Below are 13,384 nucleotides of genomic sequence, written 5' to 3' on the forward strand. Positions count from 1 at the left end.
GTGAGAGCCGGGGTTAATTCCGCAAGGTAATCCACAGACTGTGACATGAATTCCATCAACTGTTCATAAGTTACGGAATAAGTTCTAGGAACTGCTTTTGGGCCTTTAAATCTCTGGGCCAGAAGGTTAATTACTTGCCTGCAGTTCCTACCAGCTTTCCATGTTAATAGATACCGGCTGTGTTGGCCCTTCTGTTCTGATCTTGGTTGCATACTGTTATTTGAACATAGTAATAAATCACTGTCTTAGGAAATATTTAATTTTTTGGTAACTATCTGCTATCATCTTAGAAATACAAAGAGTTGATATATTACGGTTTGATTATGCTTGGATTTTAGCCACTCTTTCTTCTCTAATATTTTTTCTAGTGGAATTTAGCATTCTTTGTAGAATACTTGTTCAAAGTTGTGAAAACAATAGGTATAACTCATTATAAGTAACTATAAGACAGTGACAATTATTCATAAACAAAAATAGACAAAAAAGACACTGTATACGCAGATGAAAATTTAAACATGTCTTTTCACATTTTTATAATTAAATAACCCCTGTATGTTGAGAGAGAATTGATTTTGCTATATTTATTTTCTAAGTGGTTAATTACTAATGTTAGGCCAAACTGAATATTCTTTTACCTACAGGTAATCTAAGACTTAGCAGAATAGTTGAGTGTAGAATCTGCATAGAAATAAAATTTCCTCTTCACTCCCATCATACTTCAGAGATTGATGTTGAGAGCTTCAGACTTTTCCTAAGAGGTCTTACTCATAGGTAAAATCTTGAGCTGTATGTTTAATTCTTATTCTCTCAGTGTGATTTTGACCCTTCAGATAATTTCTGATCAACCACATCTGTGGAATAAACCACTTTCCCTCCTTTTTTTTTTTTTTTTTGCTGTATTCATCCCTTCCCCCATTGATTTTGAGCTAGTAAGAATCATATATAACAAGTCAAAATGTCTTGTTGACTTTGAATAGTAATGTGATTTTTTTTTTACTTTTTTGGAAAAATATCAAAGGCCTTAGTTTTTTTAATGCAAAGATTATAATGCTCATGTCAAGTCACAGGCATCCTGTCTTAATAGGAGGTACATAGGGAAGAGGGAGGGAGTGACAATTGTCTTGGAATAGAATGTGATGAACAGTTATCAAAGGAACAACACAGTCACAGAAACTCTAATAAGATGGATCGTTTAAGCAATCCCACTGCTGGGCATACACACCGAGGAAACCAGAATTGAAAGAGAGACGTGTACCCCAATGTTCATCACAGCACTGTTTATAATAGCCAGGACATGGAAGCAACCTAGATGTCCATCAGCAGATGAATGGATAAGAAAGCTGTGGTACATATACACAATGGAGTATTACTAAGCCATTAAAAAGAATACATTTGAATCAGTTCTAATGAGGTGGATGAAACTGGAGCCTATTATACAGAGTGAAGTAAGCCAGAAAGAAAAACACCAATACGGTATACTAACACCATACATATGGAATTTAGAAAGATGGTAATGATAACCCTGTATGCGAGACAGCAAAAGAGACACAGATGTATAGAACAGACTTTTGGACTCAGAGGGAGAGGGAGAGGGTGGGATGATTTGGGAGAATGGCATTGAAACATGTATACTATCATGTAAGAAACGAATCACCAGTCTAGGTTCGATGCAGGATACAGGTTGCTTGGGGCTGGTGCACTGGGATGACCCAGAGAGATGGTATGGGGAGGGGGGTTCAGGATTGAGAACTCATGTACACCTGTGGGGGGATTCATGTTGATGTATGGCAAAACCAATACAGTATTATAAAGTAAAATAAAGTAAAAAAAAAAAAAAAGATAACTAAATGTAATGTGGTATCCTGGATGGGATTTTGAATATTAAAAAGGACATTCAGTTAAAAAATAAATTAATCTGAATAAAAAATGGACTTTAGTTAACAAACAAAAAAAATACCATCATTTATGTAACTCTAGTTTTATTATTTCTTTTTTCTTTGCTTTGTTGGGACCCTCAAAAATGAAAGTGGCCTATGCAACAGTTTTCACTGTTGAAACTGTAATTCAGCATCTTCTTTGGTAAATTATTAGCTAACATTGTCAATAGCTGCTGCTGTTAAATTTAGAACGCAGCATATTCCTTTAGGAAAACCGAAGGAGATTGGATTTCCTCTGATATGTGCTTCCTCCTACCTTTGCTACTATGGCAGCTCCCCTGCCACCCCATCCCCCCAAGCAGCTTCTCTCTGTGGTGTTTTCTGTGGCTCTGAGTTGTGCCTCAGGCCTGAGGAAGGTTTTATATCTTTTATAGGTTTTGGATAAGAGAAGAGTTTTCTGGGCTTCTTGCTACTCAAAGTTTTATATTCTTGATTCGTCCTTGCTGGCACTGTGAACAGGAAATCGCCTCTGTGTGCAGGCACCTAAGGTTTAACTGCTTCATCACTTCATGACCACTGTTTGCAAAGTATGCTCTTAAATACTGGGTTAAATAAAACTTCGGGTAGAACTTCTTAAAAATGGAAAACTACTGTGTGAAAAGATGAATGGTTTTCCACCAAAGTCTGACTCCCTTATAACAAAACCAAGTCAGTGGTTACCTTACTTTACTTACTGACCTTACTGTGAAGTGTCTCACGTATCAGTGTGGAGAATTCACATAGGAGTTTTTCTTTGTTGGTCAGAACCTTCAAAACTTTCTTAGTGTCTGGATTGTTTCTGATGCTTCTGCTGTTTGTGGAACAACCTGCTTTGCTTCTGGCAGCACTCACGTCAAGGACCTCAGGAAGGTAGGTGTCTTAGACCCTTCAGACAAATCACACGGAATGGGTGACATTTGCATCTGTTTCCTGCCCAAGCCAGGGCTTCTTGAGTAGGAAACCTTTTACTTTTTCTTCCTGGTTAATTGTATTTTTAAAGTATTCGTGAAGTCTTGTCCTTTTTTGTTTTGCATCTCATATCCTATTTTGTTAGCATCAGTAAAACTTTTTGTTTTGCCCTCAACTGATATATAGGTCTGGCTTCTTTTTATTTCGGGCTAGAAAGTTAGAACATGGCTCTCCTGTTTAACTTCCTCCCAGTGAACCCTGCCTCACTTGCTTTGCCATCTTTTCAGAAATGAACTGTTGGTACGAAACTGAAGGTTCTTAAGGAAAAAAATGCATGTTTTACTTTTTTGAAGTGCCGTAGACACTTGCATTTTTTAAAAAAAAGACTCGATTTGTTATTGTTCAGTATTTTGGGGACGCAAAGGTCCCCCTCGGTCATCTTTCAGTTTTTACATTTTATGGCCCACTTCCTTACAAATAGTGAACTCTTTAAACTTTAAAAAGTAGAGTATTTCTAAATACTCAAGGAATAAATGTCAAGTTCAGATTTTATTGTCTTTCTAAGATGACAGTGAAATCCCGCAATATTTGATTAATAGCGGCATCCCAGGAGTAACAGTTTGGGGTTCAATGAAGTGAGTGGGGTTTTGTGACTCTTGGCTATAGAAAAAACAAGTATTTCAGTTCATAGAAAATTGCCAAGAATGAATTTGAGCTACTCCCGTTTCTTAGTGTAGCATTTTACTTCTCTCTGTATTGTACTACTAATTTATTAAGTTTCTCCATTGGTTAAAGGGACTAAAATGGTGAAATTGGAAAAGTGCTTGGGTAATGGTTATACAATTCTAATTTTTGGTTTAATTTTCATTTAGAATGAGTCACTTCGATGTTTTGTAACAATTTCGTTAATAGAAATATAAGAACTATAATTCGTAAATAGAAAAATAAGCCAATCCTGTGATATTCATGGAAAACAAATAGCAAGTTTTAAAGAATTCCCATATAGTATATATGTGTTAAAGTTCAACCATGTGGAACCATCTGACAGTATTTTTCTTGAAACATACACTTCTGAGGCTTGCTTTCTTCATTTGAAATTTGCCATCTCCAAAACTTGATTTTTGTTAGAAAAATCAAAGTGAAAATTAAAATTGTGACTCCAAACTCCTTAAACATTATTTAATTCAATTATTTAAACATTATTTAATTTGAATTCATCATAAATGAGAGTTTGACCTTACTCCATCTTAAATTATATTTTCTTTGTATATACATCTTTTCATGTTTTCAGAGTTATGGGAATTCCTGAAATCTATATAGGTATTAAAAAATGTACTGATAAAATAAAAGTTAAAGTTATTTAAATGCTTCCTGGAGATAGCTTATTTCGATTTTAATAAAAATCTCCCAGAACATTCATTGAAGTTTTATGCTTGTTTAAAAATCTCTAAAAGTATAGGGCTCATTAGCTATACACTTTAAAAAAAAGCAGTATGGTAAAATATACATAACATAAACTTTATCATTTTAAGCACTTTGTTCTGTACATTTTAATTTTCAGAGTTGATCATGTCCAGATTATTAAGTCTTTTGCATTCAGTGTGTTTAGTGGCATTAAATAAAATTTGATGAGTTTCTGATAGCGTGATCAAGTTCATATCTAAATTTAAATCCATGGTCTAGATATAAGAATAGCAAAATATCTAATATAGGTATATCGAAGTTTGCAAGATTTTTCTTTACTAACTTTTGTTGCATAAACACAGATCTTTAGAAAGGACTCGTCAAGGTGGACATTGGAGTGATTACACAGCAGCAGATGGATATTCAGTGATTTGGTGGCTTTAAGGCTTTTCCTGTTATCGTGAAGTTTCATGCTAACCTGAATTCCCTTCACAGATTTTAAGATTCCATTTTATGTTACTTTATTTTTTTTAACTTTCTATTTTGTATTGAGGTATAGCTGATTAACAGTGTTTTCATAGTTTCAGGTGACCATCGAAGGGACTCAGCCATATGTATATATGTATCCATTCTTCCCCAAACTCCCCCATTTTAATAATAGTATGTTAATCCTTTAGTGAAGCCTGGAGTTCTTCTGATGTCTTTATAGCACAAAAAATGGTAAAGTCAATAAATTATAATCCTAATGGCATACATTAAACAAACAACAGTGGCATATATTAAACTAGAATCAGATTTTTCCTGTTGTGTTTGACCATACGTGCCAGCGAATGGTTTTGGTCATAGTGTGTTTTCTTTGTTAAAGATGCATAGTAGTGTGTTTGGGGACCAAGCGAGACTCTGGGTACTTCATGTGGCATCCAGATGTCCCCATTTCATTACCACCAGCTGCCTTTGCAAAGCCATCGGTAGTTTTTGGAGTTCTTTTCTAAATATCCACACTCACCCCCTTTGTGTATTTCAAATACTTTTATGCTACGTCCATCTCACGTGTGGCAGCAGTGGGAATTTGGGGGCACCCATTTCAAGTCGAGTAAGTTTAAAAGCTTGTAATTCTACAATAAAGAGTTACAGAAAAAGTGCACTTAAATTGGCATCAAGAAATTACATTCAGTTCTTTTACCTTTCCTAATGACCTTTCCTAAGTTCTTATCCTGTTGTCACCTACCAGAGGTCTTTCTTCCATCCATCTCCTTAGTTTTATTTTCTTCTTACAGTGTCAGTATCTGAAATTATCTTGTTTTTTCTTTAACATTTTCTTGTCTTATTACACTAGTAAAATTGAAGAGGCAGTGATTTTGTGAGTATATTCGCAACTGTGTTCTTAAAGCCCGGGACAGTAAATAGAAGATGGTGTGTGCTCAAAAAATGTCTATTTAATGAATGAATAAATTAGCTTCCAGGATTATCTACTTTGTGACACCTGTTCAAGTCAACTTAAAGTCAACCTTCTACAGTTGTCATCATGTTTCTGTGTGTTTGATGTGTTTGAAGAAAACAGAAGTGGACTTTAATGATATTCAGTGTCAGAATAATTTAAAGAAAGCAGCAGATGCAACATGCTCATCTGTTTTCCTTAGTTAAGTGAAAACATTTTGCTGTTAGATATGCTTCAGTATTATTCATGCTACTATGCTCATTGAATCTTAGCTGTTGGTAGCTAAATCTCATAATGTAGTATGGGATGTTTGCCAATACTATTTTTCCTTTCTAAATGTTGAAGGTGGTTACTTAAATGTGGTTCTTAAGGCGTAGTTCAATATTATGTCAGTATGTGCATCCACTTGGGATCTGCTTTGAGATATAACATGCATTCCTAACCTGCCCCTGACTTTTTTTGATAACTGAAGGAATGCCTCAATCTCCCAGTCAGAAAGATCTGGTCAATGTCAGCTGTAATTGCAAGAAGCAGAGTTTTTGACAGCAACTTTAGAAAGTCTCACCTCATTTGTATAAAAACTAGCCATATTATTAATTGATGTGATGGTCTAAGGGTTAAATATTAAGCATTAAAATTCTGATTCTACCGTTCAACAGCTGTGTCATCACGAACAAATCACTTATCTTCCCTGTGCCTTACTTTCCTCACTTGTAAACTCAAGCTATGAATTCCTAGATCATAATGTTGTTACAAGAAATAAAATTGCTAGTGTACCTCAAGTGTTCCGAACAGTATGTTTCAACCATTACTTTTATTTTTCCATTTAGGTTGGTTTTTAGTTCAGTTTTTTTTTTTTTAGATAATTTTCAGATGAACTAATTTTCATGTTAGTGAGAATTTGAACATTGCTGTTAACTTATGCAAAATGTGAATAGTCAATCTTCAAATCTACTAGAGATGTTTAAAAATAATCATTGTTTGGATTCACATCATATTGTACATCAGAACCTATGTACTAGCAGTGATCATGTAAGAAAGAATGATCTGTATTCTTAGAGTTAACCAAAATTAAAGGATAATTTCCATTCATGCCATAATAATTTTATGTGTAGACAAAAATATTTCCTGGGAATATACTCATCATAGTACTTGCAATAATGACAGAAAATATCACATGCATAATGTGAAAAAAAAAAAAAACCCTGGGAATAACAGCTTGTCTTTAATTTGCAAGTTAGACAAATGGCTTTAATATTTAACAGTATGTTGGCTTGTGCAGGTAACATTCAGCTTCTGATTGTGTGAGAGAGCAGATAGCTTTGTCTGTGGAGTCTGAGAGAGGCAGGATTGCTTTAAACATGCTCCAACCAAAAGGGTGGACAGGCTGTAGTCTGTCAAGGCTGATTCTCAAACCACACACACTGGTTTTTAAATAAATTTATCAAAGCCATTTACCGAGTGACCGCCTTTAAAACTGGAGTTAAACCCTGGGGTGGTAGAGTGAGTGGAGTGGGACTTACTCAGTACCCAGACCTGTCAGCTCAACATTGTGGGATCTCAGAGTTGGAAGGAGGTGGAAACACTGATAGTCTAGAGGACTGGTTTCTCTTCTGAGCATTCTACTTAGGTCTTTGACAGCAGACAGAGAGACAATCAATGATGATAGTAATTCCCTCCATTATGAACAAGGCGATTCTATGAGTTTGCTGGTACTGCTGTAACAAAGTACCACAAACTGAGTGGCTTAAACAACAAAAATGTATTGTCTAATACATTCCGTTATGGAGGCTAGAAGGCTGAGATCAAGGCGTTGGGCTGACCTCACTCCCTCTGAAGGCACCAGGGAAGCATCTGCTCCAGGGTTTCCTTCTGGCAGTCCTGCTGTGGCAGCGTAACTCCACTCCTCACAGGGCCTTCTCCCTGTGTCTCTGTCTCTTCATGGATATGTTCTTGTATGGACACCAGTCACATAAGATTGGGGATAACACAACTCTAGTGACATCTGCAACAGCCTTATTTCCAGATAAGGTCATTCTGAGGTGCTGGAATTAGGACTTTAATATGTGAAATTTTTTTTGGAGGAGGGAGCACAGTTCAGTCCGAAATAGGTGGCCATACATTTTTATTGTCGCGACTGGATCAATTATGTCAGTGAAAAGGAGTGCTATTAATAATTGTTCCATGGTTGCCAACACAGAGAATGCTTTAAACAAACCTGAATGTTTGGTCAGAATATCTTGGAGATAGGTAAAGTTTATTCCGTTTGTCAGAGGTTCACTAAGGTTGCATGGCTTCCGCAGAGTTACACCTAGAAGAGGATGAGCAGTATTCAGACTCAGAACAATCAGACTCTAGAAGAGGAGAAAAAGCTCATGTCTGTAGTGGAAATTTCTGCATTATGACACCAGTGAAAGTAGGGAATTAATTTATTTTGCCCCATTCTCTAAAATTCCTTAGCATTTGTTATCTCGTTTTCCTTGCTTAATCAATTTTGGCTGTCATGAAAGAAACTAATAATTTGATGTGTTTCATTAGGTTTAATTCATATAACCAACAACTATAAACCTTTGATTCTTTTATATTTTTCTGGCTATTCTGTTTGTATTTGGAGAGCAATCACACACATAAAGTTCTGTCTTTGATACAAAGAGAATAGCTATGAATATTAAGTTAATTTATGATTGCTAAAAATTTCTGAAACATCTTTACCAACAATTTTACTGTTTATCATGCTTTATCTGTAATCTAGATTGATTTAATTGTTAATAGATAAGAAGGAAATATTTTAGCACTCTTCTTATCACTAATGTAAAATGAATTTACATTGAAAATCTAAAAAGTTACTTCCTTTTCATACTTTCTCAAGAAGGTAGTAAAATTATCTGGACTTCTGTGATACAGGAGTTACCTCCATAAGCATTAGCAACTTGCTGTTTTCTTCTAGTCTCTTTTCAGTGAGTTTACATTGTTAAAGTTCAGTGATTAAGAAATCAATAAATGATAATTTCTGTTATTACTTCTGTCACTGATGCTCTTACTATTATGGCTGATGCTATGAATATTTTTTTTGTTCTTGTTGTTGAGGAAAAAAATTCTACAAATATCAGAGAACTGAAAGTAGTAAAACTTAGAGGTTAGATGTAGGGAGAAGTAAAAAATGGCTATTTAAGTTTCTTATTTGGTAAGTGGATGAATGTGGCATAACTAATCAGGACAGGATACATAGGACACACAGTGGCAGAGGATAAAGTTCATGAATGCTGAATTTTTATTGTTGGTGAAATACAGATACCTCAAGATAGGAGCTCAACAGAGATCTGGAATGAAGATAAATGTATGCTATCATTTTAGGGTTAAAATAAGATTCTTTTTTCCTAGTTGTTCAAATAAATTGGACCCTACTAAGTCTTTATTTTCTGTGTGTATGAAAAGCCACACCTACCCAGGTTCACAACCATAATAAAGTCAAGAACTCTTAGTCAATTTACCTAGTGCAAAAGTTGATTTTGTCTCCCAGAAAAAAATTGGTAAGCCTAGATAGTTCGGTAAGGGTCCTGTTCCAGTCTGTGCTGCCTTTGTTACTTTTCGGTTTTTCTTTCTTCCTCCTCGAGTGGTTGTCATTGTTTCACACTGTCCTCTTCAGAGAGAGTTGAGAGGGAGTGTCCTGGGTGTGTCTCAAGGAGAGACTGGGCAGTTGCTGAGCTGTAGACTCTGCCCCAGTTGTTTGCAGGCGACCTTACTGTCGACGGGTTCAGAGAGCACGGCAAGCCCCACTGTGCCTCAGGGCCTCCGGTCCCAGGAACGTGGCTGGACATTTTGTAAAGCAGCTGGGCAGAGGTCAGGCAAGGCCGTGACAAGAAGTGACCATTGGTTTAAGCCGCAAGAAGCTCATTGTCGACCTGATGGGCACATTCACTGGCGTGACTCGAGTAGCCTGTGCTGGAATGAGACTGAATGAGAATGAGAATCAAATGGGGTGTAAGGGAGCAGAGGACCAGCGTACTACTTGTCCAGAGGCCTGCCTCTGAGGGGAAAGGAAGGCAGAAGTTTTACGTGTACTGAAGGCACGTATGTTATTGTACTGATGTCTGCTTGCGGCCGGGATCTAGCATCCTGTCATGTAGGTGCATTGCCATTTCGTCATACTAGTGATTTTGAGTTACTGTCCATTCTGAATAACTAAGCTTTGACAAGTTGAGTAGCTTCACATTCGTCCTGGAGATTAAATTTTGTCGTTTTTTTTTTTTTTTTTAACAGTAAAACTTTTTAGAAAGTGTGATGTGGATGAGTATGCTTGCTTGTTTAAAAACATGGATTTAGCTGTTTTCTAGATAATAACTTCTAGATATAACTTCTTCTCAGTTATAATAGAAAGAATGAATCACTTATTATTTAGTTTAACCAGTTCTGTTTAACATATATCAATTTTATTAAATCCTTTTAAAACTCATAACCTTATTGAGGTAGACTATGAAATCTTTTTTGAAAAACAAAGTATCAGTGAAACAAAGATCCCTATTATGTTCAGTACAGAGCACACTGATGCAAAATCTTTTTAACAAATTCTTACAATTAGGAGATTTAATTTGGTCTGAAATATTAAAAGGAAAGGGCTTCCCTGGTGGCACTGGTGCTAAAGAACCTCCCTGCCAGTGCAGGAGACGTAAACGGTGCAGGTTTGATCCCTGGGTCGGGAGGATCCCTTGGAGGAGGGCACGGCAACCCACTCCAGTATTCTTGCCTGGAGAATCCCAGGCTCCCATCCATGGGGTCACAAGGAGTCAGACTTGACTGAAGTGACTTAGCAAAGGGAGCGAGCCTGCTGCTGGTAAATGTGGCTGGTATCTGAGTCCAGGAAGTGCTCCGGGCTCACTGCTTCTCCACAGGAGGGAAAGCTCCTCCTCTGCCCTGAGGTGCAGGAGTCGCCTGGCTGTGCCTGAGTCTCTTCTTGCCCATGCACAAGTGTTTGCGAAGGCCTGGTGCAGGAGGAGTGGTAGTACGTGCCTGCTTTGCTGCTGTAGACTTTTCTGACAGGAAGCCTGCCTTTATCTTGTAGGTGAGCGTCCCTATCAGTGCCCTTACTGTGAGAAAGGATTCAGTAAAAATGACGGCCTGAAGATGCACATTCGTACTCACACCAGGGTAAGATAATATTCTATCTCATTTCTTAAAAGATCCACACTGATTTTAAAGATATTTAACTTTACCTGAGAAAGCAAAGGTGGTATATCTGAAACTTTATGCTTGTGGTGAATATTTGAGCATATCTTTTTTTTTTTAAGATATAACAATGAAAGAAACAAAAGTCCAAACCCCCAGAGCCTTCCCATTCTTTAAATTGTGAACTAGTTCTTAGGAGTAACAGGAGTTACGACTGTCCAACAGCCAAGTGAATGTAGCTGAGTATTTGTCAGAAGTGCAGATGCCAGCACTTCCTGAACAGAGGTGCACCTGTCAGCATGTGGCCGTTCATAAATGTATGTGAGCGAGTGTATTTGCAAGAGAGAGGTTGAAGACAATTTGAATTACCGTGGGAGGTGGCAGACAAGGAAGCTCCTGGCTCTGCAGGGTGTGCCCGGTGCTGTCCATCATTCTTTTTCCAAGGGTGCCCTTTGTGCCTCTGCTGTCAGCACCTCTCACTGGACCATTGTCACTCTGTGATATACAGCTTTTTCAGACCCCAGCATCTGCGTCACATGCTAGAAAAAAATGGGAGCAGCTCACCCTCTGTCTAGCTGCCCTTCTTAGCTCACCGTTCAGTTTAGGACACCAACTTTACGTGGACTTCCCACTTGAAAATTTGATCTAGTTTTTAAATAGCTCTTCTTGATTTTGCTCTATCCATCTTTTTTCACTGCATTACCTTTCACACAGTTCTTTTCAGTTTGGCCTTTTAAAAGTCTTATGGTCTGTATGTAAATGCCAAATTTTTTCAGATTTTGAGAGATGTGCCTAATTCCCTTAAGAGCAGTTCTAATTTAGGCTTCTCCTGAATTCCATTTTTTACCTTAGCTGTAAAATAAGAACTTTAGAGGAAACAAATAATAGTAATATCCTTACCAGTGTAATAATATTCCAGCTTTCCACTTTAGTACTGTAGGCTATAAAAGATAACCTCTGAGGTCCTGTTAAGAAAACATTCTTCTTGTGTTTGTGGTGGTGAAGGGAGGCAGCTTCTGTGCTCACTGGAGTAAATCCACATTAGGTTTCTCATTCTCATTTAAAATATAGTACTCATATTATGTGGTTATTTGGAACTGGAGTAACTGCTAAGTACTTCATAGACAGTGAAGGGTTAGATAAATATTACTCCTCTTAATTTGACTTACGTACAGATTCAAGTATTTATTACACAGTGAGCACTATTAAAGAGGTTTAATGTTGTTTAAGAGGTTATCTTATATACGTGTAGTTGTTACAGTACTGCCAATAACGTGTTTTAGACCAGAGCAAAACTCATGATGTTAACCAAAATCTGGGCCTTCTGAGTGCATGTTAAACTGCTTTGCAAAGTTATCCCTCAGAAAAGGATGTATGAATTCAGGGGAAAAATACCTTTTGGCTGTTCTCAAGAATGGGCAATATTTCCAATTTAAATAATATGGTTTTTACTTTGTTTATTCATGAGAATAATACTAATAGTTAAATACAAAGGCCAGTAATCACGTCAGGTACTATATTCTAGATGTTCAGGTTTATTGATTCATGTGAGCCTCACAACAGTTCGTGAATGCATTCAACCTCAATGAGGTAGGTATTATTATGATCTGTTCTTTTTTTTAATACATTTATTTTTAATTGAATGATAATTGCATTACAGTGTTGCATTGGTTTCTACCAAACATGAATCAGCCATAGGTTTACCCATGTCCCCTCCCACATGAACCTCCCTCCCACCTGCCTCCCTACCCTAAGCCTCTAGTTTGTTACTGAGCCCGGTTTGAGTTCCTGAGGCATACAGCAAATTTGCATTGTCTGTCTGCTTTACATATGGTAAAGTATGTTTCCGTGTTACTCTCTGTACCTGCCACCCTCTCCTCCTTCCCTGCCCACCTGTGTCCATGGGTCTGTTCTCAATATCTGTGTCTCCATTGCTGCTCTGCTAGTAGGCTCATTAGTACGATCTTTCAGGATCCCATGTATATATGCATTAGTATACAATAATTGTTTTTCTCTTTCTGACTTACTTCCCTCTGTATAATAGGCTCTAGGTTCATCCACCTCATTAGGACTGACACAAATGCTTTCCTTTTTATGGCAGGGTGATATTCCATTGTATATATGTACCACAGCTTCCTTATCTATTTATCTGTCAATGGACATCTAGGTTGCTTCTGTGTCCTAGCTATTGTAAATAGAGTTGCAGTGAACATTGGGTTACATGTGTCTTTTTCAATTTTGGTTTCCTCAGGGTATATGCCTAGTAGTGGGATGCCTAGTAGTATATGCCTAGCTGGGTCATATGGTGGTTTCATTCCCAATTTTTTTAAGGAATTGCCATTTTTTAAGAATTACCAACTGCTCTCCTTAGTGGCTGTATCAATTTACATTCCCACCAACAGTGCAGGAGGCTTGCCTTTGCTCTACACCATCTCCAGGATGTATTGTCTGTAGACTTTATGATGATGGCCATTCTGACCATTGTGAGGTGATATCTCATTGTAAATTTGATTGGCATTTCTCTTAACATTGAGTGATGTTGAGCATCTTGTTA

General features: G+C 37.2%; 1 protein-coding gene across 3 annotated transcripts in view; it reads left to right on the plus strand.

Annotated features, from left to right (window-relative positions):
• The window catches only part of PRDM5 (PR/SET domain 5), a 262,625-nt gene that overhangs the window by 171,147 nt on the left and 78,094 nt on the right, over nt 1–13,384 (plus strand). For all 3 annotated transcript variants that reach the window (XM_068975244.1, XM_068975245.1, XM_068975246.1), the window contains one exon: nt 10,727–10,812. In XM_068975244.1, coding sequence (XP_068831345.1) covers nt 10,727–10,812 — 86 coding nt within the window. The remainder of the gene's footprint in view (nt 1–10,726; nt 10,813–13,384) is intronic.

This window comes from Capricornis sumatraensis, chromosome 7, assembly GCF_032405125.1.
Source record: "Capricornis sumatraensis isolate serow.1 chromosome 7, serow.2, whole genome shotgun sequence".
Taxonomy (NCBI): Eukaryota; Metazoa; Chordata; class Mammalia; order Artiodactyla; family Bovidae; genus Capricornis; species Capricornis sumatraensis.